Genomic DNA, 26,888 nt, shown 5'->3' with positions numbered 1-26,888 from the left:
GCCCCCTAAAGGGACAAAATGACTTCAGAGTCAATCTGAGCAAGGCTTTCCAGATGGTAAATCAGATGACAGTGTGAAAGGTGAATAGCAGAGGGCTGCTCAGCAACATGAGCATGAAGAGCAGGTGGCCCCCCTCCCCAACCAGCAGGTCCAGAGCAGGGGTCCAGGCCCTGCACTCCGTCCATCCAGCCCCAGAGAGAAGCAGGGCTCTATGGCTGAGGTCAAGGCTTCAACTGTCACAGTCTGAACTTGCAGCACAATCAAGTCACATCCTTCCTTCCTCTTGTCTTTTCTCTGAGAGCCAACATCTGGGGTCCCTGCCCTCCCAGGAAGACTGGCCACGTCCTACTAGTCCAGCCTGAGTGTAGGGGGAGAGCTCCTTCCTAGGTTAAAGTCACACACTGATGTCCGGCTCAGGCCCTGTGTGGTCGTGACGTAGACGCGGGTCCACTCCTGGGACAGGGCGTTCTCACTGTGATGACACCATTGAAGTCTGGAGGTTTTAGTCCACAGCCTGACCCTGGAGCTCCGCCTTTCTCCACATAAGGTGCTCCTTCTGGTGAGGCCCCAGGCTCCCAGGGAGCTCCAGCTGCACTTCTGTTCTTAAATGACATAATGAATAATGACAGGGAACTGACAGACATGCTGCTTCCCATGAAGCACTGAGTTGAATATTTCTTTTTAACAAAAACAGCTCACAATAGAATTGAGTTCATTTTGATTCAAGCTAACTAAACACAAGGGGAAATAATTTCATAGAAAGGGTTTAAAGAAGGGTATTCAGACTATTTTAGATCATACTTCTAAGAGAAAGATTCTATCTCTGGTGACCTTCTATATGTATTCACAATCCCTCAGGTTCCCCTTTTGTAATTTTAACACTTTAGGCCAAATACATAATGCAAACAGGAAAAATAAAACTAACCATTTTGATATGTTGGAGTTTATTACCTTTTAAAATTGTACAAATAGCGCATGTGCATGAGTTAAAAAACATAAGGGAAATGTAGGGAGTTAAAAAAAAATACAAAAGAAATTCAAAACATGAGAAAAAAATTCCATTCTGCAAATCAAAATAAAAAGATATTTTGCATACTAAAAAAGTGTTATTCCAATATATTAAGAAGTCTCTTTGATTAGGAACACAACACAAGACTTTCTGCAACTATTCATTGACAGGTCAGATCCAGTCTCACTGAATATAGGGTGGACCATGACATTATCTTTCCAGCCACAGGCAGGTGACATAAATGGGTATGGGTGTGGTACCATGTCTGTGAGGTATTACAATAAATAAATTCTTTATTAGCCGCTCAATAATGTCAGCAGTGGATGTCACCATTTCAACCTTCAATAGGGAGACCCCATCTCCAGTTCCTTTTTCTTTCTGGTGACTTTCAATGAAGGTTTTTCACACTTAGAAGAAGAGAAAACACAACAATGTTTGAGATGCAATGTAAAAAGGCAAAAGGCTACACTTGAAAACCATGGTTGGGGCAACACAAGAACTTAAAGCCTTTCAGAAAAGCATCTACTATTCACACGCCCACGATTCTGCCTTATGTCTGAACACTGCTGTAGGAAAAGGGCCCGAAGCACAGTGGATACCGCTGAGGCAGGGCCTCCAATACCAGGACTCCGGCTGCCTCTGCTGGCCTATCTGACTCTGTGCCAACTGCCCACCTTCTATGAATCAGTGCACTACTTTTTCCTGCTTTAAAATTTTATTTCATTATTTTTCATTGAGATATAATTGATAAATAACACTTTATTAGTTTAAGTTATATCACATAAGGACTCTATATTTGTATATATTTTGAAATGGTCACCACAATAAGTCTACATAAGTTAACATCCTTCACTATACATAGTTACAGATTATGTTTTCTTATCAGATGAAGTTTTAAGATCTACTCTTTCCCTTCTGGGGTTAAATAATTAAGCAGAGTTACGGCTTTTGCAATTGACTGTTTGTTTGCTCATATTTGTGAGGCTGAAATGTTTCCTTTGATGATTTGAAGGGACTGAACACTGTGCCCTGACCTGGAGGCACAGGGAGCCCGACTGCCGTGACTGGACCACACCTGTCATCTCAGAAGCTCCAACACACTCCAGAGATGACCCGCCTGTGCGGACCAGAGTGGGTGCTGGTACAGACACGGCGCCTGAGTCCTGGCTCTGCCCCTGCCAGCTGTGGGACCCTGGACCAGTCACTCCCCCTCAGTCTTCCCTGCCAGTGGAGACAAGGACAGTACCACCTCCCGGGACTGCTGCCCTTGCTGCCCTCAGAAGTCAGGGTTTGTCATTAAATCAGGTCTGACATGGAGACATTCTGGCTACAAGAAACAAAAATGAACTAAGTCATCCTTCTTCAGAAATGTGGGACTCTGACGTAGTTTTCATCCTCCACCAATTTATACCTAAAAATTGTTAAGAGATTTTACATAATAAAATGTGCCTGACAAATTCACATAATTAGGAGAAATATAACTATAATCACTCTCATATTTTCTGAATTTAACTTTGAGTCTACTTGAAGGAAGGCTCCATATTTAACTACATCACTATTACAGTTTCATTTTCAAAGACTTACTTTAACAAAAGTCTTACTCATAGTTCTAAAAGTGGTTTTTCACTGTCCTGCTTTTCTTCAGCTTCATTTTCAGATCCTAGATGGTAGAGAAGGGGAAGGAGAAAAAGTACCACATTCAATTACAGTAACAAATGATTTCTTTAACATTATAATATACATGCATAAAATTTTAAATGAGGGCTACATGTGTTTAATCCACAAGAGATTTAAGTTAATGAAACTGTAAAATAGTTTTACATTATATCTTATAGCAGGAAAACCTTTAAATATCATTCACACTAATCTGTCCAATGGATTTCATGTATGTTCTTCTAAAAATATTCATATAGACCAAGAACTATTATCCACTGATCCTCCTTGTCTGCTTCTTTGCTGAAAAGCTTACCTGGTTTTCAAGTGAAAATCTCTTTGGTATAAATAATTTAACATACGTATTTGAAAAATGGCTGTATTCAGTGAGTGAGAGAGGGAGTCTAAAGTATGGGGGAAGCTGATAGTCACCACTGTGTGCTGTTTCAGCAACCATAGTTACAACCATTCTGAGTCAATGTTGCATGAGCCTTTTATTATTCTATTCTTTTAAGAACATACTTTATTTTTCAATTCTTATTTTTATTCATTTTTTGGCCACAACATGCAGGATGTGGGATCTTAGTTCCCTGACCAGGGACCGAATCCATGCCCTCTACATTGGAAGCATGGAGTCTTTACCGCTGGATCACCAGGCGAGCCTCTACCTTCTACTATTCTTGAATTTGACCCAGTCATTTTTCTGGGATGATATCCTTACGATATATTCTTGAGGAAATAACACTTTTTTCCATTATGAGATTTTCCCTCTAAAAATGAGAAGAAAAATCTAATGTCTGAGTACAGAAAATTTTTATATTATTATATTTCATGGAAATATAATTCTATAGTACATAACAACACAGGAAATATATATGCAATAAAAGTAAAAGCAAATATATAACAAGAAATATAGTATAAGATCATATTTGATAAAAACTTATAACTTTATATACTAGCATGAATCAGTAAGACTAGGAAAAAAAAAGACCATCCCTTTATATAAGACCAGGTGACTTATGTACATTTTGGATATTCCAAAATTTCTACAATAAACTTAAAGTGACTTTACAACTTTTTTAAAAGGGTATAAATAATATAGACAGTATAGCCAACACACATTATGTAAATTACAAACACAAAAGTAGAAAGAAACAAACTGTCAATACAATGTTGCTCAATAGTCTGAAGGACAGTTATCTTCTACTTTTGTTCTTTTCACGTTTTTATAGCAATTACACATTCCTCTCATACTTAGGGAAGGGAACTAAAGGCGGTGGTGAGGAGACCAAGGGGACAGGTCAGGATGTTACCTCCTCACCTACAAGAGCAGCCCGCTTCACTGCCACTTCACTCATCACATAATACAGTTCAAAAAGGACACTTTCACCAGGAGGGAAATTGGGGGGCAGGATGAACGGGGAGAGTGGGACTGACACAGACGCAATACTATATACAAAATAGATAACTTATAAGGACCTGTCGTATAGCACACAGAACTCTACTCAATACTCTGTAATGACCTATAAAGGAAAACAATCTTTAAAAGAGCGGATATTACATATGTGTAGAATTGATGCATTTTGCTATACAACTGAAACTAACACCACATTGTAAATCAACTATATTCCAATAATTTTATTTCTTTTTAAAAAAGGGCACTTTTTGGAGAACGTCTGCCTGGATTATAGCCAAGCACAAATCTGGCACAGAAGAAGCTTAAGAAAAGTCTGTGTCCCACACCTAAACCTCACAAATGTCATGTCGTTCAGATTAGGTTTGTGGTAAAGCAAATACATAAAGATACAGTGGCAGGAAGGCTTCACTTCCCAGCTTATTACACTGCCGGAAATCTTAGAGACTCCAGGGTAGTTTAACTGCCATCTCACTTGCAAGGAGTCTAAGGAAGGTGGTCACATGGAGTCTTTCTGTTACCAGGCGCACTTTCCACCTGTGAGGGTTAACGGCATTCAAGCCACAATAAACTGACATGCTTTAGAACTACTGGGAAGTCCTAAATAAAGTCAAATTTTTAAAACACAATAATACATATGCTTTCCCTAATCTCAAAGGTGTTCTGGCTATTGTCAAAGAACAAGTTCAACCAGTCTTTTCCGAAAAGTGACTATAGAAACTAATGAAGCTAACAGCAAATTCAGTGCTAGGGAGGCAACCTAAGGCTTGAAACTTTGTGAGAAGTGCTTGAAAAACTGCAGAACTGAGAGAACAATATTGTTGCTCCACCTCCCATCACTCAGCTTCATGGTATGAAGAAGGTTCTTCCAAGTATGGCAGGCTGTGAGGACTGGCAGCAGATTTACACAGTTGAAGGAGCTCCTTTCATTTGAGGTGAGGAGTAATGCAATGGTGCAACTGGTGTGTGAACATAAAGCCCAGAGTCTCTGCTGGTTTGAGGTGATGGTCAAGGCTGCAGCGAGCATATGCTTGCCTGAAACTGTGTGCAAACTCAACGGAAACCCAAGAGAATCCACGCTAGACCAGGCGACTTTGAGGCTGTACACATGTGCAGAGGAGATGCAAAAATATTCAGCAAAAAGCACAAGCGGAAGAAGACTCGAAAAGACCTGAAATTCAAATGCGCTATCCGATACATATAAATGGCCATCTGGCCGAGGATACAAGTCTTAACCAAGGTGAGAGATCACAAAACCTGTCCAATCACTGGTTAGCACTACACTCTATAGGCACAAGGATAACTCCTAAGAACTCAGGCTTAAAAATGAAACAATTAACAACAACTGAGAAGACACATCTGCAGCCACACCAGAGGGGACATAATTTCACAAGCAGCCCACACCAGCATGGATGGTATCAAATTAAATTTTCAGTGCCTCCATTTAGACTTGTTTAGCACAGATGACAGGATGCAACTGAGTTATTCTTTAAGTCAACCGTTCAGTGATTCAGGATGTGACAAATTACCTTTTATCCAACATCACAACTGGTTCATTTAAATTATCTGAGCACATAAGAACTTCAACCCGACCATCTGAGAGAGAAGTGGGCTTCCTCATTCTTTCAACTTAACACACAGGCAAACAGGATACCGCTAAAGCAGCAAGGAAATCTGCAAACAAACCACCTTATATCCTTTAAAATACATCCACTAAAATGTGCTAATTTTCCAAGGCTCTGAGACTCTAAAATTCAAGCCATTCCTTTACAAGCAAAAATGCTAACATTTAAATTTCTGGTGTCTCCAATTTCTTTCTTCCTCTCTTTATTCATTCCTTCAAAAGTTCTAAGTTTACCATGTACCAGGTACTCAACTTGGTACTAGAGAAAGACAGACAACAGGCAAGGCAGGCCCCAGCTGTCCTCTTAACGACTAAGGGCCAATCAGCAGGGTACTAGGATAAAAAGCTTATAACTTCTGCTGCTGAAAACCATTTAATATTTGTCCACTGACCTAACAAGAAAGTTTTAGAGTAAAATCTTTTCTGGGCACATTAATTCCAAGAATAGTTTTTAATCTTAATTCTTTCCTAAATTGAACACAGACAATGAAAATATACAGTAAAGTAAGTCACCTTGAACACTCCTCTGGCCACTACCATCTGGTCTTTGTCTTAAACAATGCAGCCACCCAGTGGAACGCTTACAGTGTTGTTTGTTTAGCTTCATAATTCTATGACATGGTAATGCTTTCAACTGCCACTAGGGGGTGGTAAAAGTCAAAGGAGGAAGCCCATGGCTTGCTTGATGAAAAATGCCTGAGGAGGTATTCCTCACATTATTATCCTGCTGTTCTGAACTTCTCATTTAAAAGAAAAGGTACACATAGGTGCTGAGAAATTCTATTAGTCTCAGGAAAAGGTACACAAAATCATGAACTATAATGTAAACTTCAAAAAAAAAAAAAAAAGAATGAGTCCTCTGACATACAAAAAATCTCAAGGAAATCATCCTTATAATGAGGTAATGAAAAGTTTAATACTCATCCTAGTGTCTGCTGACTGAGAAATAGCTTTTCTGTTCAATCATATCTTTATTTCATCTGACTCTAAAATTTTGTTGTTGTTTTTTAAGATTTACTTATTTATTTTATTTTTTAGCTGGGCGGGGTCTTTGTTGCTACCTGCAGGCTTTACTGTTTGTTGTGGTGCATGGGCTTCTCATCGCAGCGGCTTCTCTTGATGCAGAGCACAGGCTCTAGGTCACGGGCTTCAGTAGTTGCAATGCATGGGCTCAGTAGCTGCAGCTCCCGGGCTTTAGAGCTCAGGCTCAGCAGTGGCACATGGGCTTAGTTGCTCTGTGGCATGTTGGATCTTCCTGGACCAGGGACCAAACCAGTGTCCGTTGCATTGAAAGGCAGATTCTTAATCACTGCACCACAAGGGAAGCCCTATGATTTTCTTTTATATTGCTTTTAAATTCAACACCAATAGTCCAGAATATCAAGTTACTTCAAGTTCCCCTGACTCCCTATGTCACAATGGGAAGTCTTTGATCTTCACATGGCTCTTTCTGCCTGGAGTTTGTTTTACTCTATTGTGTGTGTGTGTGCATGTGTGTGTGTGTTTAAAATATTTACTATGTGTAGTGTGAGAATAAAATAATGTAGTCTCTAACTCAAGTTTATATCCTAATAACAGAAATAGGCCAAGTCACTGCCAAAGTCAGTGCAGTCAACACAGGATGACAGTGCTGCGGAAGGGATCTTACAAACATGAGGCAAAAGATGCCCTACCTACGACTGATGGGAGTCAGGGGGCATGGTAGGGTGGGGTTAGGAAGGCTTCTCAACATCTGAGTGGACACTGGGACCACAGAGGTATGTCAAGGGTAGAACAAGCAAGATGCACAATGGCTTGGGGGCTCTGGTGTATTTTCAGAAATCTAACAATGGCACACAGGAGCATAATGAGAGGAGAGTTTGGACCATGGTAGGTGGACATACAGGTGCTTCCTGCCAGGCTTAGGATCCAATCACTTTCTTAATCTTTTGTGTCACTGAAGGCTTTTAGGCAAGGGAATAAAAACATGGTCAATTTTGCTAATATTTAAAAATATATAAAATTTGCGTATATTAGCTGTGATCATAGATGCTAGCCCTGGAGCTGGGATTCAAGTCCAAGCTCCACCCTCTTACTCTTTGTGTAATATTGGATGAACTATCTCACCTCTCTGGGCCTCAACTTGCTGATCTCTAAAACAGGGATAATGAGACTTTAACCTCCTTAGAGAGGTTATGAGGAACCCTTAGAACAATGCAGTCATTCTATCTAACATGGTATTATGGTGGCTGGTTGGGAGAAGGCAACTGAGGAGGAGGCTGTTGCAGAAACAGAAGTGATGACAATTTAAATGAAATCAAGGAGGTAGCAACAAAGAGGTTCAAAATGGCATGGTCAACTATGGGCCATAGGAAAGGGGCGGAGTCCCCAGTGAGGCTCTGGTTTCTGACATGGGCAAAGGGGTGGGTGGTGCTCTCAGACATGGGGGATTCTGGAGGAAGGTCAATCAGGGGGTGACAGATAACAGAGCATCAAGACTCTCCCTTGTTCACATATCAGTGTGTAAGGCCCTCTATCACGTTTATTTTTGCATCTTTGCATCTCATCATGAGTTGCACATCAAGACCACATCTTATTTATATTCACATCCTAAATGTCTGGTATGTTAAATGTTTGCTAAGCGTATTGAGAAGTACAGGGGGTTAGGTGAGGGGGGAAAGCTTTTGAATGATAGACAAAAACATAAATGATAAATCAAATTTTCTACCTGCTTCAGATTCAGGAGGAGAATAAAACTGACCATCAGAAAGACCCCCAGGAATCAGCGCTGCCCTCTCCGAGGCATCTTGAACTATCAAGAGTCCTGGAAGAGAAGAAATTCAGATGCTGGGAATGATGCCACTGTTCTGGTAGCTTTGTGGCCAGGTTAAACAAAATAAAAGTGTTATTATTACATTTTTAAAACTCTTAGTAGGATAGGATACTTTGAAAAATCTTTCAACCAAAAACTAAGTGTTAATAGAATCTTCCCATCTGGAAATACCTACTTCCCTATAGAAATCAACAACATCAAAACCAAAGCACAAAGCCAAACAGAAAAAAGAACTCATGAGTTTGTACAAACGGCCTCCAGTCTACATCTGGTTAGAGAAATGCCAGCATAAAAGCAAAAAAAACACTAGCAGAGAGGCTGTCGACAATGCATTCTTCTGGCTAAAGCTGAGTTACACCGAGATAAAGCTGGAGGAAGCACCAGGCCAAACAGCAGGTGCTAGATGTGCATGTAATATTGGTTACAGTGAAAATAAATGCTATTTTCAATGTTTTCACTAATTATGTGTTTTGCTTTATTAGTGACTTTAGTTTAATCACATAGGCATGCAAGCCTCAGTCACACGAACAGTTGACATACTTTCACTAAAGTTCAGTTTGATGTTTATATACAACTTAAACAATTTTTATTTTTTTACTTTTGGCCAGGCCTGGAAGCACGAGGGATCTTAGTTCCCTAAGCAGGGTCTGAACCCACACCCCCTGTAGTGGAAGCCCAGAGTCCTAACCACTGAATTACCACGGAATTCCTCTTTTTAACAAGTGGCTTCATTTAGCTTTACTTGTCCCTTTTCCATAATACAGTTTCATAAAAGAAGAGAGGGCACAGGATAGAAGATGGATCTTAGTCTGATTCATGTGTTTTAAAATCTCTTCTTGAATGATAATTCCTTTCTCATCGATTTCATCTTTGTATATGAACTTTTGAAAAATAAAACCACTTACAAGGTTATTTTTCCTTCTACTGTATCTTGAGGTTATAATCATGTTTAACTTTCCGTAAGACACAAGAAAATTTTTTTTTTGCCTATTAGGTGGGGCAAATCCAGCCAGATGACTGAGAGAACATAAAAACAGCAAGTTTCACAACTGTCTGAGTCTCTGCTTTGAACTTTGATTATATGTGTTTAAGGGGACAGGTGGAATGTGTGTGCTTCCACTAAGGCCATTATGCAGAGAAGAATTCCAGTCTAAAGTTCAATCATCTGGATTTCCAGTGAACATGCTGTGATGCTCAAAGCCACACAAGGAGATGATAACAACTTTAACAGGATTCATGACCACACAATGCCAGCTCTCACCCTCTACTCAGAGGAGGATGGAAAGCCTGAGACGGGTGAACATCTCTCTGGCTGGCTAACTTCCTCCTCTCCTTTCCATCTCCATCAGCAACCCATCAACAGTCCCCCTGCAGGCGCTCAGTTATTCACATGGCAGCCCAAAGGCACCACCTGTGGGGTGGACAGTGATAGGAGACTCTGGAGAATCAAAAACTTCCATGTAGAACTGCTAGCTTGGCACCAAATGCTCCTTTTCTCAACAGGGAGAAAAGGTCAACCTGTCTGAGGAGAAGGAGGCGTTGGCTACTGTTGTTGCTGCTGGAATGTCTTTTTCACCAGTATTCACACTTCCTTCCAGGGAAGTCTGCCCTAACAGCTGGAGCGAGGGGCCACATCCTGTCCCTGTCCCTTCATCCAACTCTTCCGGCAATGTCTCCTGCAGCCTGCAGAGCGCAGACCCCAGATCTGCCTAACTCCACCCACAGCTCCATGCAAAGCCAGATCTCAGAACCCTCCTACACTTTTGGTGGGAATGTAAATTGTCCCAGCCACGATGACGAACAGTATGGAGTATAAAAAACTAAAAATAAAGCTACCATGTGATCTAGCAATCCCACTCCTGGGCATATATCTGGAGAACACCATAGTTCAAAAAGATACATGCACCCCGATGTTCACTGCAGCACTATTTACAATAGCCAGGGCATAGAAGCGACCTAGATGTCCACTGACAGATAAATGGATAAAGAAGAATGGTACATATATACAACAAAATATTACTCAGCCTTAAAAGAAGTATGAAATAATGCCATTTGCTGCAACATGGCTGGACCTAGGGATCATCATACTAAGTGAAACAAGTCAGACCAAGATAAACATGATAATTACTTATACATGGAATCTAAAACTCAATACAAATGAACTCATTAACAAAACAGAAACGGACTCATAGGCTTAGAAAACAAATTTATGGTTACCAAAAGGGAAAGGTGGGAGAGGAAGGGATGAACTAGGAAGTAACCCCAATTACATATATACACTAATATATATGAGATAAATCATCAACAAGGACCTACTGTATAGCATAGGGAACTCTATTCAATACTCTGTAATATCCTGTATGGGAAAAGAATCTGGAAAGAAATAAATATATGTATATGAACAACTAAATCACTTTGTTATACATGTGAAACTAACAAACACTGTAAATCAACTATATGCCAATATAAAATAAAAATTAAAAAACTAAAAAAAAAAACAAAGCCAGAACTCTGCAGCCCCTTCCCCCAACCTGGCTAGTCTCAGGAGGTAAACTCGGAGAGAAACTTACTGTTTTCTTCTTCTGCCTCTTGAGGTAACACTTTGAAGTCCAGGAACCACGTCTCGATCCAGGCAAGGATGAAGGAAATGATGGGCAGCACATAGCCAAAAGCCCCTTGTGAGAAAAGCTGGAACAGACATGACCAGGAGAGAGAGACAGTTACCATGAGCTCATTCTAGAGAACAAGACATCAGCACAGACAGTCACGGCACAAAAAAGTGGAAAGCCATACCTTTGAGAGGATCACTTTTGCTAATAAAAAGGCACTGGTCACTGCTGTTGTCAACTGAAAGACACATAATCCAGCAACATTCAAATCAGATATGTGGCACTGTAAAGGCATCTCTCTCATGCAGGAGAACCATCCGAGTCAGGATCAGGTAACGCTTGAAAAGGCCCTGGCGCACCTGGCTTCCTCCCACGTCACTCTTCCTCTGTCCGCTAAACCAGATGGGGGCAAAGAGGGCTTCCTCATGGCATGGATGCCCTGCGTGGCAGCCTGAAGTTTCCCGTCACCCACAGGCTGCTACGTTGGGAAACTCAATTCTGTCCACTGGAGGGTACAACATGTAAAGATGCTCTCTGCGTAGAACGGACCAGTGAAAGTGAGGCAGGGCGCCCCCAGGGCTCAGGAAGCCCGGAGATTATTCCCACAGGACCTGGGCCTTGTGTCTTCATCCTCTAACTAATGTATGCAGCAATAAGAAACCTAACCAAAGTGAATGTCAACAGCAGTCTTGACTGACAAAATGGAGGTCAAGAAATACCAGGTGTCATACTTGGTCACTATTAATAAAGTTGCAGAGTCAGTTTTGTTAGCAAAACACAACACACACAGACACACACACACACAAACACATGCACATATACATGTTAATACATACACACACAGATACCCCAGCATTGGGAGAGGAGGCATCTTACATTCTGATACTAATTAATTTTTCTGGCTGACACCAAGTACTTTTCAGGAACCAGCTGACTCCTTCCAGCTGCCTGGCCCCCTCTCTGTAAATGTTTTTAGAAACAAGAATCAGAAACAATAAAATAGATGTGCTTAAAGGGACCCTTTGATAATTTCAAGCTAGAGATTGAAGAAGGTTTCTTAAAACTCACTGCACAGTCAACCACTTTCTAAAACAAACATTGAGACAGATTTTCTGAAAGATGCCAGTACACATCATGGAAACTGAACAGAATGCCCCAAATTGGGATGGCTGGAGAAAATGGGCAAGTGACAACCATCACAGCTGTTTGGGATCAGCAATAACATACATTCAGGAAAGGGAGCTGAGTCTGACTGAAACTGATGGCCTCATCCATGAAATGTGAGCTTGGGGTTCAATGGACGGTTTGACAGCAGCCCAGGGTTCTGTGGATGCTCAGAAGAGATGGTCCAGGCAGACAAGGCACATGGTGGATGCCCTCTTAGGACAGCGCACAACTCCATCCCCAGCTGGACAAGCCTGTGCCAGGCCCACACAGACCAAGGTCCCACACAGTTTAGTCCTGCCCAAGTCTTCCAGTCTGAGGAGCTTCCCCCATATACCTGCTTTGTTTAGAGCTCTCAACAAGGTGACTGTTCAGGGGTCCATGGAAATGGAGAAAATAATTCAGGCAGAATTGCTTATAATTCTTCTTTCAACCAATGAATATTTATTGAGAAGAGCTTGTGCCAAAGCTCTGGGCTGGATGCCAGGAAATGGAGGTGAGTAAAAAATGCCACTGCCTTCTAGAAATCTGAAGGCAGCAATAAAAGGGAACTTTTACCTCTAAGACTGGAGGGAGGCGGGTATCACAGGGAGGAAGGCAGGGATCAAAATCAGCAGAGACCAAATGGCAAAAAATCACCAAGAAGTTTTCAAGAGGAAATGGTCCAAACTGCTTTGAGACAGAGGGACTGAACTTATCTCTCATTTGCAAAATGAGGTAGAGGGTGGGCTGGTGCTTGGACCACAGTCACTGCTAGGCCCCCCTGGATCCCTCATTTGTCTCAGTTTCCATAGCAATAAAGATAGCTACTCATCACCTCTGGAGAGAAGCCCTGGAGAACAAAACCTACTGAGGTGTGAAAGACAGGGATTCAGGAGAAGCCAGGGGGATTCAACTCAGATGGAAACCACACATGCCCCCAGCTCAGCCCACTTGTGAGCAGGCCTTGGCCACCAGCACTGGAGGGGGGAACCACTCACCAGGCATACTCACCGCTATGGCCCACCAATGGCGCAGTCTGCACACTGCATATGCAAGTATTAACACTTTAAATCGAAAAACTGCCAAAAGCTATATTAAAAAAAAAAAAAGACAAGTTTTCAGGAATATACACAAAGGTATACATTAAGTTTTATGAAGAACCCACCAAAGTGTTTTCCTTATTCTGATTTAGTTGAAAACTGTCACAGATGGGTACTGGGCTATAGACCAGTTTGGGATCTCTGCTCTAGAATTTGTGGAATATCGCGTAGACAGGGACTCAAATTAACTTCCCATTATCAACAAAAGAATATATAGTGAGGTGTTTCTTTTACCTTTCTATTTGAGTCCACATAGATTCTGATATCCTTTTAAGGTTGGAGAGAATGTTTTCAAAGTCAACTTTCCACTCCAAGCACCTTTCCACTCACTTTTGATACCAGATTGTTAGTGAAGTCCGCTGGAAAGCTTTGAGTTACTGGGGTGTTGCTAGAGTTCTGAAACCCCAGGAGCTACCCTCTGATTGTTCACCATGGTTTAGGGACTTTTGTGAAAGGTTTTATGTGCATCACTGTCCCACATAATCCCCCACCCCAGCAATTCCATGAGTCAGCAACTATTATAATGGACACAGCAACTGTCCAAGGCCACACAATCGTAGGACGAAGCCAAGATTGAACCCAGGTAGCCTAATTTCAAAGATCAGGCTCTTAAGCACTAGTCTAATTGTCTTAGTAATTCTCATTTACTAAGGAATAAACATAGAATAAAATTTTACCTATTTTACTTGAAAAATATGCTTATTTTGAGTAGTAAGAAGTCAGATGGCTCTTGAGTAATGCCTCAGGGTAGGGGTCTGCCAACTGTTCCTTACTAATCAAAACTGCTGAAGGGTTGGAAGCTGACAACTTCATTGCTATCACTGACTGTATGACCTCACTCAAGACCCTTTCATGTAAATGAAGTTTGCAGCTATATTTGTTTCAATTTGCAGCTTTCATTAAAAATGGGTTTACCAGTAATGTGCTCACCATTTAGTTTCTTTATTTATCCTACTCCTATCTCTGCATTCTGGACTTGGCAAAAGCATAAACCGTTATTCCTTTATCTCAAAGTCTCCCAGATCCCAGGGTTTCCTGGAGGCTGTGTCCATTTCCAAGGCCAGGCGTGACAGTCTTTCCAAGCTGAGCTAATAGGTCCCACCTAAATGTCCAATATCATTAACTCTTGAAGCAGAGTTCAGACAACCCTTGGCCAGAGATCTGGCCAGAGGATTAACTTGGCTTCCTAAGAATTCCTGGCTCAGACTACTGAAAACAAATTCATCAGAGGAAATAAAAGGAAAGAGAGAAGTCAATTTTGTTATTACATGTCAATAGATTTACAGAAAAAAATTATCAAGAGATTTAGGATCTAACATGCTCTGCCACAAATTCAGTGACGTGGGGTAGGTCAAGACACTGACCCATGAGACTCAATGTCTTCCTCTGGAAAAGCAGATTAAATTATATCAATGGTTTTCCAAATACTCTGTGGCAGCCAAACACTTTTTCAAAACAATCTTACTGGAACACTAACATACTGTACAGATGAAAATGGAATCTACTCAGATTGCAAGGGGGTGATGATAAGGAACCTGGATCTCTATTTACTGGGAATCCCATCTCTTTCCTGCTACACACTTCAGCAGGGTAAGTCACAAAAACAAAACAAAGCCAGACTTTTTAGAGCATTTCAAAAGCCACTAGAAAATATAACCATTAATATTCTCAATCAAAACTAATGATGATGGTAACAATGATTAGAGGTAAATCTCTGAGCTTCTGAAACATACCTTTCACTGGGCTAAGTGTTTTCTGGGTATTATTTTAATTATGTTTCAGAACTATGATGATTTCATTTCAAATAGGAGCAAACTGAAGTTTAGACTTAATATATGCAAAGGTATACAATTAGTGACTGTGTTGTGAATAAAACCCAGGTTTTGCTGACTGTAAGGGTCTTAATCATTGTGCACACAGCTTCTCAGGATAGTGAATAAAGTAGTTAAAGTGAATTGGGGGGAATTTTTAATGAATTTTAATTGCCTATACTGTGTAACACAATGCTGAGACCTGACTTATTCACACTATCACCTGTAAAAAGATACCATGGAGATCTATCAAACCCATTCAAAGTCACAGTGTATCCTAGAAAGACACTACAAATATTCCTTTGACTAAAACGAACACCTCAACTACAGATAACTGCATCTATACAATTCTACAACTGACTAATGTTGCCCAAGATTGTCAATATATGTTTTCTTAAAAACTCCTATTATAGAAAAATGAAACAGAATTATTATTAAAAATACACTCAGAAATCTACCACAAGACAGAAAAGGAATGGCATTTTCACTGTGCTATTATATAAACAAGTAAATTTTCCTTTTTAGCATCTGCTGATGGCTTCTATCTCAGCTACTTTTGAAAGAATAAAGGAAAATCTGAATGGCTTCTTCTGCTGTGCTCCCTTATTTCTCATTAATCTTTTCCTTCCTTGAAATGACCAGAGAGAGCAATGAATGGTTCAGGGGAAAGATAATGTTTAAAAGAGGAAAAAAGAATTGCATAGAAAGGTCTACTGAGAGGAAATCTGCCTTTTGCTTAGTCTCATCATGTCCGAAATATACAACAGAGAATACTTACAAATATATCAAAATAAGAAGAGTAATAGTCATATTGCACCACCTCTTTCTCTAACGTGTTCTCAATACCTCCATTCACCTGGGAAGGACAGGAAGAAATGAAAATGAGAGTGTTATGTGCGAAAATAAAACAGGAGAACACACAAGTAAGGTTTTACAAACACTTCTCTATCTTCTTCAGAAGACAGAGAACAACCAGAAATTTTAAAACATGTCAGAACCTTCATATTTCGAACAGAAAAATGGTGAAGGGCATTTCCCACTTCAATTCTGAATTCAACAAATAGATAATGGTGAACAGTGCCCTGCTATAGCTTATATTTTGGCACACTAAAATGTTAAACATGATGTTTTTCTCTTATAAGAGAATGTCTTCAATCATACAAACATGTATTTTGATGGAAGACAATTTAATATTTATCCAGGGTTTCCCTCACTTTCTGATCACTCTTCACTATTTAAGTCTTGGAAGGCCAAGTTGTCCCCTAATCGCTTAGCAAACATCCATGACAACAGCTATCATGACACAGAAGAGAAATGTAAAAAATCTCCCTGGTTGTTCCTATTTGCTCCTAGCATTTCAAAATTCTGCACTCTTGAACAGATAAAAGAACGAAGGCTAAGCTAGACCTACAATCATATGTGACAAAGTTATAGTAGATGATGTAAAGTAAACCTATTATGATAAATTTTCTGTCCTCTCCCAATTCTGTCAAGATGAATTTTAAATGATCAAGTTTAAAATTCTGCATATCAAACTACAAAGAATACTACTTTTTTAAAAGTAGTATTCTTTAAAAAAAAAAAATCAGAAAGGAACATATCTCTGACAGCTAAGAAAGGGCCCAAGCAGACCCTCTGTAACTGTGAGGACCCGTGAATTAGCTGATAATAGGGAACATGATGTACAATAGCAAATTCAAGTTTCCAATCTGTAGTACAGACACTGCTGGTCTTGACAAACCAGTGCAGTTGTCTGAGGACAAATTAGAGGACAATTAACCAGAGATCTGGGTAAAAGAAAAAAGGGGGAAAAGTCAATAAGGAATACCTTTGTACGATTTACTAGTGTGTGTGTGTGTGTGTGTGTGTGTGTGTGTGTGTGTGTGTAAGTTGCTCAGTCGTGTCTGATTCTTTGCAACCCCATGGACTATAGCCCACCAGGCTCCTCTGTCCATAGGGATTCTCCAGGCAAGAATGCTGGAGTGGGTTGCCATGCTCTCCTCCAGGGGATCTTCCCAACCCAAGGATCAAACCCAGGTCTCCTGCATTGCAGGCAGATTCTTTACCATCTAAGCCACCAGTGAAGCCCAAGAATACTGGAGTGGTAGCCTAGCCCTTCTCCAGCAGATCTTCTCAACCCAGGAATTGAACCGGGGTCTCCTGCAGTGCAGGTGATTTCTTTACCAGCTGAGCTACCAGGGATTTACTATGATTTACTAATCGGTCGTATTAGAGTAAAAGTTGACACGAAGAAAGAATCCTTTCAGCTTAGATACCATTTCAAGTACAGTTGACCCTTGAGCAACAGGGATTTGAACTGCATGGGTCCACTTACAGGTGGCTATTTTTCAACTTTAAATATTACAGTCCTACATAGTCCACAGTTGATTGAATCCACAGGTGCAGGGGAATCATGGATATGGAGGGCTGGCTATAGATTATACAATATATCTCCTCCCCTGCACTGTCCAAGGCCAACTGTACTTGTTATAAAAATGGAATATATAATGAACACTATTTTGTACCTTAAATCCTTAAGGAGGCTTAGATTTCTGTGTAATTTGTGCAGAAGAGCTACAGACCTGACTATAAGCCTTTACCAATGAATAGAATTAAAAACCTGGGAGCAAGGAAAAATAATTGAAAACCAACCATCTAGTTTCACTGCTGTGTCTCTCCAGACCAGGGAAACTTAATATCCAAAATATTCTAAAAAATGACTATTCCAAGCAGACTCTGGCAAAGAGGCATTCTCTACCACACAGAAACCAACCCTCCTGGCTGAGAGAACAGGAATTAAAGCTGCTGATACAGTTCTGCAATAACAAGCCAGTAGAAAGAGGTTCTCCTCAGTATCCATAAACTTTAAAATAAACTGTCATTTCCTGTTGCCTTTAGATAGAGAAAGGGCTTCCCCAGTGCCTCAGTGGTAAAGAATCCAACTGCCAATGCAGGAGACACAAGAGACGTGGATTGGGAAGATCCCTTGGAGTAGGAAATAGCAACCCACTCCAGTATTCTTGCCTGGAATATTCCATGGACAGAGTCTGGTGGGCTACAGTCAATGGGGTCACAGAGTCAGACACAACTGAGCATGTGCACAAAAGAAGAACTTAAATAGAGTAAAATCTGTATCCCTAACCCCAACTGGAGAAGGAAATGACAACCTACTCCAGTACTCTTGCCTGGAAAATCCCATGGATGGAGGAGCCTGGTAGGCTACAGTCCATGGGGTCGCAAAGAGTCGGACACGACTGAGCAACTTCACTTCAACCCTAACTTACACTCAAATTTCCTTCAAAATCTTGGCCTCTAGTACAAGATGTCCCAAACAGATTCATCTTTAATTTCACATGGACCCCCCTTCTCAATCATGGTTCTGTCAGAACTGGTACTGTTATTCTAGATTCTGTCCTTAGAAATCCTAAGAGTCATCTTTGGATACTGGGGTGATAAAATCAGCTTATCAACAAATCATTATATTTCTTCCTTTAGTATGTCTCTCAAGTTAGCTGTTTCTTTTCTACTTCCACAACCTTCCGTGGAGTTCCTCCAAAAACTTCTGAGTTAACGTTCTTACTGTCAATCTGCCTGGAATTTAATATGCAAACCACTGCTATGAACTTGATCCATTCACCAAGTATTTGCTGAGCACCTAGTGAGTGCCAAGGACTATTCTACACACAGGAAATACTTCAGTAAACAAATGAATATCTGTCTTTGTGGAACTAACATTCTAGCAAGTGCAGACAGATAACACATAAGAAAATCAGAAAAAAAGGAAAAAAGAAAATCAGTGCTAAAAGGACAGAAGCAAGACAGTGTGGCGGAATAACTGTTGACTCCTTTGTGATCAGTGGTCATAGAAATCTTCCCTTGGTGACTGATTTTAAATGAATTAAATCAGTTGAAATGAGTGATACTAGCATAGTAAGACAAAATCTACATCAAGATGAAGGAAATGAACCAATTCATATAGAAGAATGGGTCTAAGACAGAAGAGAGCTTTGTTCCATTCTGTGAATAGAAGTCTGGCTGACCTAGGTGGGCCAGGAACCAAGGGTGGGAAAGGAAATTGGGGTTGGCTTCTTGGGGGCTTTGGATTTTAAGTGCTCTGATAGGTTAGTGAAAAGTTTTAAACAGAAAATGTTATCTGATTTATATTTCTACTTATTCTACTTTTAAAAGTCACTCTGGCTTCTATCAGAATGGATTTGGGGAGGGCAAGAGTAGAATCCAGGACTTCCCTGGTGGCTCAAATGGTAAAGAATTTGCTTGCAAAGCAGGAGACCTGGGTTCGATCCCTGGGTTGGGAAGATCCCCTGGATAAGGGAATAGCTATCCACTCCAGTATTCTTGACTGGAGAATCCTATGGACAGAGGAGCTTGGTGAGCTACAGTCCATGGGGTCACAAAGAGTTGGACACAACTAAGCCACTAACACATACACACACAAGCATGGAAGCAGGTAAACTGGTCAGGCTCAGACAGGGCGCCATAGTTTGGATGAGTTGCTTGGTCAAGGGTGGGTAATGGTAGAAATGGAAAGAAGAGGTTATGTTGTGAGTGTGTTTTGCAGGCGGATTTGACAGGCCTTACTTTTAAGGATAGGAGGCATGAGAAAGACAAAATAAACCAAGCAAATCAATCAAGGATGAGTCTTAACCATTGGCCTGAGCATCTGGGTATCATTTCCTGTTAAAGAACAAAGCTAAGGAAAGCAGGGATGTGTGTGTCACTGGGAAGATGTCACGTTAAGCATCCAAACAGATACAGCAGGTAGGTCATGATGTGATGTGGAGTATGAGTCATTAACTTCTGGAAGATCTCAAAACTGTGTTTTCCAATCTGCTCTAGAATCTATCTCAGCTCACAACTGCAGTAAGTCCAACACTTCTCTGTAGCTGTTTTAATATTTTCAATAGTCTGGAACCAACTTACCTAGACAATTTTGTTTCCTATGGGAACCTTATTTCTAGCCAGGCTAATATTTTCTCTGTGTCTGCCCCTGTCCCCCCCGCAAACCATACACACACACACACAAGCACACTCTTGCCTCAGTGCTTCTGTTCACCTCCTTCACCAAACTGTCTCCTCACTGGTCCCACCATCTGATCCTACATCATCCTTCTATCCCCAATTCCTTCTACCCACACACAATTCCTTCCATACACAATTCAGTTCATCTCCTCCACTCACTCTTCAGATAATTCCAATCCACTGAACTCTTCCAGTGAATTGCTGTTTTCACTGGTGATCACAGTTTAACCACAGAACATAGTGACAGTGAAATAATAAAATCAGAATCAGTAGGATAATAAACACCTGAAACGTAAGTGTAACAGTAATGAGAGGATAATAAGCAACTTGTTTATTTCTGTTTCTGGGTACAACTTACTTTTAGTGTGTGTGGCTGTTGTGTCCCAATTCTGCGACCCTATGGACCCTATGGCCTGATAGCCTCCTCTGTTCATGGAATTTTCCAGGCAAGAGTACTGGAGTGGATAGTCATTTACTACCACAGGGGCTCTTCCTGACCGGAGGATCAAAAACCCATGTCTCTTGCCATCTCCTGCATTGGCAGGCAGATTCTTCACCACTGCACAACCTGGGAAGCCCTAAAATTTACTTTAGGGCTTTATATAATCTATAGGGCTTTACACAATCTATAGTTATATAGAGCTTCATAACTGCCAAGGGGCTGTGGTATATATCTTATTATTTGATCCTTACAAGAAGTCACAAGGAAGGCAAGACAGGTATCAGCTCAGTTACCTGACTGAGAAACCAAGGTTCAGAGAACTTAAATGGCTTGCCTGAGGCCACACAGCTGGTCATGATGGCTCCAAGGCAAACCAGAAGCATCCTGGCCCTTTCAAATACATCAGTTGGAAAATATAGTAAGACAGGCAATAAGCACGGATAATGGCCTTTCTTGATCTATAATCTTAACCCAGGTATCAAAAGCTGAGAAAGAAAAATGATTTCTTTTCTGCTGCCATTTTGATCCCCATCCCTGTCAGTCTAAGAGTCTAGGGGAAAAGAGAAATAGAATCTTCAGGCACACCAAGCCAACAGTGAATTCTAGATCTAATTTGAGAAATCAGTCTACTCAGGCATGTACCAAAAGGTCTGACACAGAACCAGAACCATCCCTTCAACCGGACCCAACGAAATCAGCCACCCCAAGGTCTTTGAGCAGGAAAATTAACCACGGTGCTCTTCGGCTGCTCCAGCTCGCCCAGGCCGTGTGTTCCAGGCTGGGTTGGTGCCAGTCAGCTCCCTGGAGCCAGGAGGAAAGTGGCCAACTTGGAAATTGTATGTGAAGGCAAAGTATTTTGGTTATTGCTATGATTGCTTAGAACATCTGGGCCCTCATATTCCTTTGAAGGCCTAAGTTCCCTTTATGCTGTTTCTTTCCTCTTTTAAAGATTAACACCAGGAGGCAATATAAGATACCTGTTATATCTCTTCAGCTAAACTTTAAATCTGTAGCTTTCTGTGAAGCCTGCAACACCTCAATCAGAATCCTGTGTCTTGGCACTCAGTAAATGTATAAGCATGTAAAAATAACAAGGGACCTGAGTGATTAGAGAGGTTTACAGAAACAGACAACAAAAGAAAAGGGATGGTCAGGACTGACGATTCTAAACAAATAGAACTAGAAAATTAAATGTGCCTTTAGAGGAAAAAAATAGCCTCTCTAAGAAAGTCAAGATATACTATCTTAAAGATCATATACTCTTTTTTGAACTTTTTACAAATCGGGAAACTGGCAGTCAGAGGAAAAGTGAGGATAAAAACACATTTCTCAATTGCTAAGGCCTGGTGATTTTTCATTTATAACAAGTTGCATGCAGATGGAAACAGGTCCCTTATGATGAATGAAACAGGGAGCATTCCACTTACTTCACTTCCATTCTAATTTCCTCAAAGCAGTAAGGAAGGAAGGAAGGAAGGGAGAAGTGTAACCCCATGACCCACCACAGCCCCAAACCACAGCTTCTCTTACTTAAAACGCACTCAGTGTGATCATATCAGTAGCAGACCAACAAACGCCTTGATTTTGTGCTATCACTATAATAATGTTAAGTGTGCTTCCTTAAAACTGTTAAGCTTTCCTATTAAAAGGTGTATTTCTTTTTCATCTCTCATTCCACAGCTGATTGTTTTGAAAATATATCAAATGAAATATGTTCTTTGATGCAACACATAGTAAAAAGAGACACTTGAAATTACTGTTGTCGTATCACCAGCTTCTCTGGCTTTCAATAATAATAGGGCACACCCACAGAGTTAGATTAAAAGAAGGACAATCTGTGAACAGAAACCTAACAGCAGATTCATATTGCACATGACCTTGATTCTAGAGCCAATCTTCTCTTCTTAAAAAAAAAAGCTTTTTATTTTCTAATATAAGTATATATCTGTTTTCAAAAAGAGCTTTATTCCTCTATTAGAATTTATGATGAAATTAAATGACTCCAATGATGCTAATCATTAAGAGTCTAAAATCTAAAACAGAAATTCTTGGTATGAATCAGAATGCTAATCGCTTTAGATTAAGACACTCACTCTATTATGAGGCAAAATTAAAAATAATTTTCTAACAGGAATCTCAGCATCCTTTCATATTTTCTATATTTTAATAAATTTCTTGTAAAGCACCTAGCACCATGCCTGCAAATAGCAACCTCTTAATAATAAACAATGGCTAATAACTATTGCTACCTAGGCTTTAGCAAATATTTCTTTGAAATAAATGAATTGCTGAAAGTAAAGGAAACAGACAATTTTTGCCTGAGAGGAAAGCATTCTGAAAGAGCTCCTCCCTGTGCTTATAAGAAATATAAACAGTCAAAGGCACGGTTTTCAAGAAAACAGATATATTGGGTAAATAAAATATATTACTAAAGTGAGTATCACCTGTTTATTTTTACTTTTATGAAGTGTAACAACTAGAGAACTTAAAATTACATTCAAGGCTTGCATTGTATTTCACTAGGACATTGGAAAAGACCCTGATGCTGGTTAAGATTGAGGGCAAGAGGAGAAGGGGGCGACAGAGGATGAGATGGTTGGATGGCATCACTGACAGTGCACGTGAGTCTGAGCAAACTCAAGGAGATAGTGAGGGACAGGGAAGCCTGGTGTGCTACAGTTCACGGGGTCACAAAGAGTCAGACACGACTGAGCGCATGAACAAGGACAGTACTGGTCTAGACAATTATTTGGCAATATAACCACAGAAAGCTGACAAAAGAAACCTCCACATGTCTCTAGGATTTCTTCTGGATAAAATATGAATAAATAGTCTCTTTGAAAAAAGATAAAAAATAAGTGCATGCAAAAATCTTAAATGTAGGAACTACAAAGTAGATGTAACATTAAAACATATTCTAGAAGCATGCTACACTTTTTTGAAGCAAGGACCAGCACTTTTTTTTTTTTCTTTAGAAGGCCAGGGGATAAAAAATTTTCCCATTGTGGCCAAATGGACTTTGTCGAAACTACTGAACTCAACCACTCAGTACGAAAGTCAGCCACAGACAATATGTAAACAGATGGGCAGGGCTATGTTGCAATAAAACTTTATTTATAAAACCAGGCCACCTGAATTCGGTTCTCAGACTGCAGTTTGCCAACTCCTGTTATAAAATAAAACCCCATGAATTCAACTTTCATAACAAAAAAATACATTTTAAACTAACTAGGTTTGTTTTAAACAATAACAGTAAAAAACAAGGAAAGTTCAAATCAACTGGAGAAGATCAAGAATGCCTCATTTCAAAGAAAGACGGAATTCATGAAAGTGAGACAGAAATGATGAGAAAAGTAAGAAACAACTTCGTCTCTGGAAACAATTCATATAATGTCACAGAAAACAAAAACAAAACCCACTTACATTTAACTCTATTATCCACAGTAATGTTACAAATAAGAGGTCAAAGGTGACAAACAAACAGAAAGTCCTCCTGACATCAGATATGCCCTTCTTCTCCCTTCCTTCATAGGACTCGATCCTGGCCATGAGCTGCGTAGGGTTGACGGAGTGGACGTCGCGCACAGAAGCGTGTGAGCTCTGACTCCCCGTGAGAGTATTCTCCATGTCTTCTGGCAGGGAGTTCATCCTGCAGGAGGGTTAAAGGAGCCTCTCGCCAACTTCACCATCCCTCGAGGGAAGAGATCTTTGGGGAACGGAAGAGAGACATCACATTAAATCAGAGCCCACCTGATACTGCAGTGTGACCCCCATCCCCGTGCAACAGTCCATCTCTCTGAGCATCAGGGTGTCTGAACTGAAGACACTTCTGTCCTGATGAAGACACAGTGAGAAAGTGAAATGAGAAGCAATTCTTGATGTTATCCATCGATACTACTCCGAAAAAAACTGTTATGGAAAAGACTGTCAATAAAGAAGAAAACAAATTTACAGTAAATGGTAAAGACAGGTTGTTAACCACAACAAAAATGTGTGCCTGGAACCTGGAGCATGCCACTGGGTGAACAAGCCAAGGCAGCTCCCTTGCTGACTAGGCAGAAAACTTCTACAATTCTGTCAGTGTCACTCCCTGTGGACCAGGAAACATTTACCGAACAGCTTCACTGAGAGCATGTAACAAAAACACATAAATCAGCTATGAAAAAATGTACTTCCTATAGAGGAACTGCTTTCCACCACAGGTATCTAATAAACCAAATTTGCATTTCTGTTACCTGTTAATAAGTACGTTTCCGCATCTCTCCTTAGAAAAGAACTATGCCCACCCTAAGAAGTTTACCATATGCAAACACCCCACTGATAACTGCAACAATCACTGTCCCTAATGGAGACACAGGATCCCTCCCCTCAAGGCCAGCATGTGCTTCTAAACTAAATAAAAGATTGGAAATATGAATGATCTGATCTCCCCAAGGATGGGGCAAAGTCAGCAAATAGGGAGTATTACGCTGGATGGTATTTTTCTTTGCTAACTATTCTGGTTTCCTTTCCTACATTAGCTCTCCCTGAGGGAGGATTATACACCCCCGGTTCTGCTGAACCTGGTGCCTTCCTTTGGCCAGTGTAATGTGTGTCACTTACGTCCAGAGCTTAACCAGTGCAAGGCTCCCATGCTCTTCTTTCTGCCACAATGCGGTGAGTGGCAAAGTCCAGAGAAAGAACACTTTTCATGTGGGCAAAATACCACTTCAAAACATTGCTGGAATTTCCCTAAAGTCTCTCTATCTTTACACCTGGCTTTTCATTTCTCTCCTCCCCACACTCATTTCTCTCCATCCCCATACTCAGGAACAAAAGTGCTTCCCACATGTTCATACAGTGTAGTGATTTAATGACATAACATTTTTGAAAGCAATTTGGTTATATGACCTATGATACTTTAAAATATTTAAATACTTTAAATACTTTAAAATATTTATATTTCTTGATCCTGTAACCCTACTTCTGGTAATCTAAAGGAACTTAACTGTAGACCTTCAAGGCAAAAGTTGATCTGTGTCATTAGAGGCTGGGTCAGTGATTACTCCCAAGCAAAAGGAAGGAAAAAGTGACTAGCGGGCACAAGCGTGGTCTTGGCTTGAGTCCTGCTAATAGGGCTGTACTTGTTTTTTAAATAATTTATTGTCATATCAATGGCTCAAATCCACTAAACTGTACAGAAAATCTAAAGAAGTCATAAATCAAACAGAGGACTGTTTTTTGGAAGAAAACCATTTGCAAGGTAATTAGATCCTTTTCTTAGTCTTACTCATTCTCCTTTCCCCTCATCAATGAAAAAGGATAGCAAACACCAATAGCCGAGAAATCTGAGGCTATTTCCAACTGAAAACTGACATCATGCAGCGTTGTACACCTGACTTGGAAAATGAGAATCATTACCTTATTTTTCATACGTGTGTTTATATAACTGCTAATTAGCTAGAATGTTTAGATGCTATTTGCAATGGCTTTAATAGTAAAGTTACCCATGGCACAGACTGCTCTGAGAAGCTTGACTCTTATCAGATGGACCTCTGTTTGGGACAGACTGAAATTTTAAAAGGGAGTGAAAGCTTCCTTTTAATGAGTAAAGTGGAAGATACTTCTAAAGCCTCTCTTCTGCTCTACAACTGCAGGACTTCACCTTAACCATGTCCTTCAGAAAGATTCGGTTCAAGTGTCAATTCCTTCAGGAAGACTTCCTGGAAATACTCCCCACATTCCTATCTCCTTTTCTGCTCTACGACTACAGGACTTCACCTTAACCATGTCCTGCAGAACTATTCAGTTCAAGTGTCAATTCCTTCAGGAAGACTTCCCTGAAATACTCCCCACATTCCTATCCCCAGGCAAGGCCAAGTACATCTCTTCCAAGCTCCCATAAGCTTGTGGATATGCCACTTAAGATAAAAGTTGGCTTAAAGCTCAACATTCAGAAAACGAAGATCATGGCATCCGGTCCCATCACTTCATGGCAAATAGATGGGGAAACAGTGGAAACAGTGTCAGACTTTATTTTTTGGGGCTCCAGAATCACTGCAGATGGTGATTGCAGCCATGAAATTAAAAGACGCTTACTCCTTGGAAGAAAAGTTATGAGCAACCTAGATAGTATATTCAAAAGCAGAGATATTACTTTGCCGACTAAGGTCTGTCTAGTCAAGGCTATGGTTTTTCCAGTAGTCATGTATGGATGTGAGAGTTGGACTGTGAAGAAAAATGAGCGCC

General features: G+C 40.5%; 1 protein-coding gene across 2 annotated transcripts in view; it reads right to left on the bottom strand.

Moving 5' to 3' along the window:
* Window positions 1-994: 994 nt before the first annotated feature.
* Window positions 995-26,888, bottom strand: part of STARD3NL (STARD3 N-terminal like) — a 57,737-nt gene continuing 31,843 nt past the window's right edge. For both annotated transcript variants that reach the window (XM_052639144.1, XM_052639146.1), the window contains exons 2-9: window positions 24,084-24,366; window positions 15,957-16,034; window positions 13,279-13,356; window positions 11,306-11,359; window positions 11,083-11,200; window positions 8,408-8,503; window positions 2,594-2,669; window positions 995-1,416 (exon numbers count right to left, since the gene is read on the bottom strand). In XM_052639144.1, coding sequence (XP_052495104.1) covers window positions 2,611-2,669; window positions 8,408-8,503; window positions 11,083-11,200; window positions 11,306-11,359; window positions 13,279-13,356; window positions 15,957-16,034; window positions 24,084-24,308 — 708 coding nt within the window. In that variant the 5' untranslated portion in view covers window positions 24,309-24,366 and the 3' untranslated portion in view covers window positions 995-1,416; window positions 2,594-2,610. The remainder of the gene's footprint in view (window positions 1,417-2,593; window positions 2,670-8,407; window positions 8,504-11,082; window positions 11,201-11,305; window positions 11,360-13,278; window positions 13,357-15,956; window positions 16,035-24,083; window positions 24,367-26,888) is intronic.

This window comes from Budorcas taxicolor, chromosome 4 (genome assembly GCF_023091745.1).
Source record: "Budorcas taxicolor isolate Tak-1 chromosome 4, Takin1.1, whole genome shotgun sequence".
In the NCBI taxonomy this organism is placed as follows: domain Eukaryota; kingdom Metazoa; phylum Chordata; class Mammalia; order Artiodactyla; family Bovidae; genus Budorcas; species Budorcas taxicolor.
This window is presented reverse-complemented; position numbering and strand designations above follow the sequence as displayed.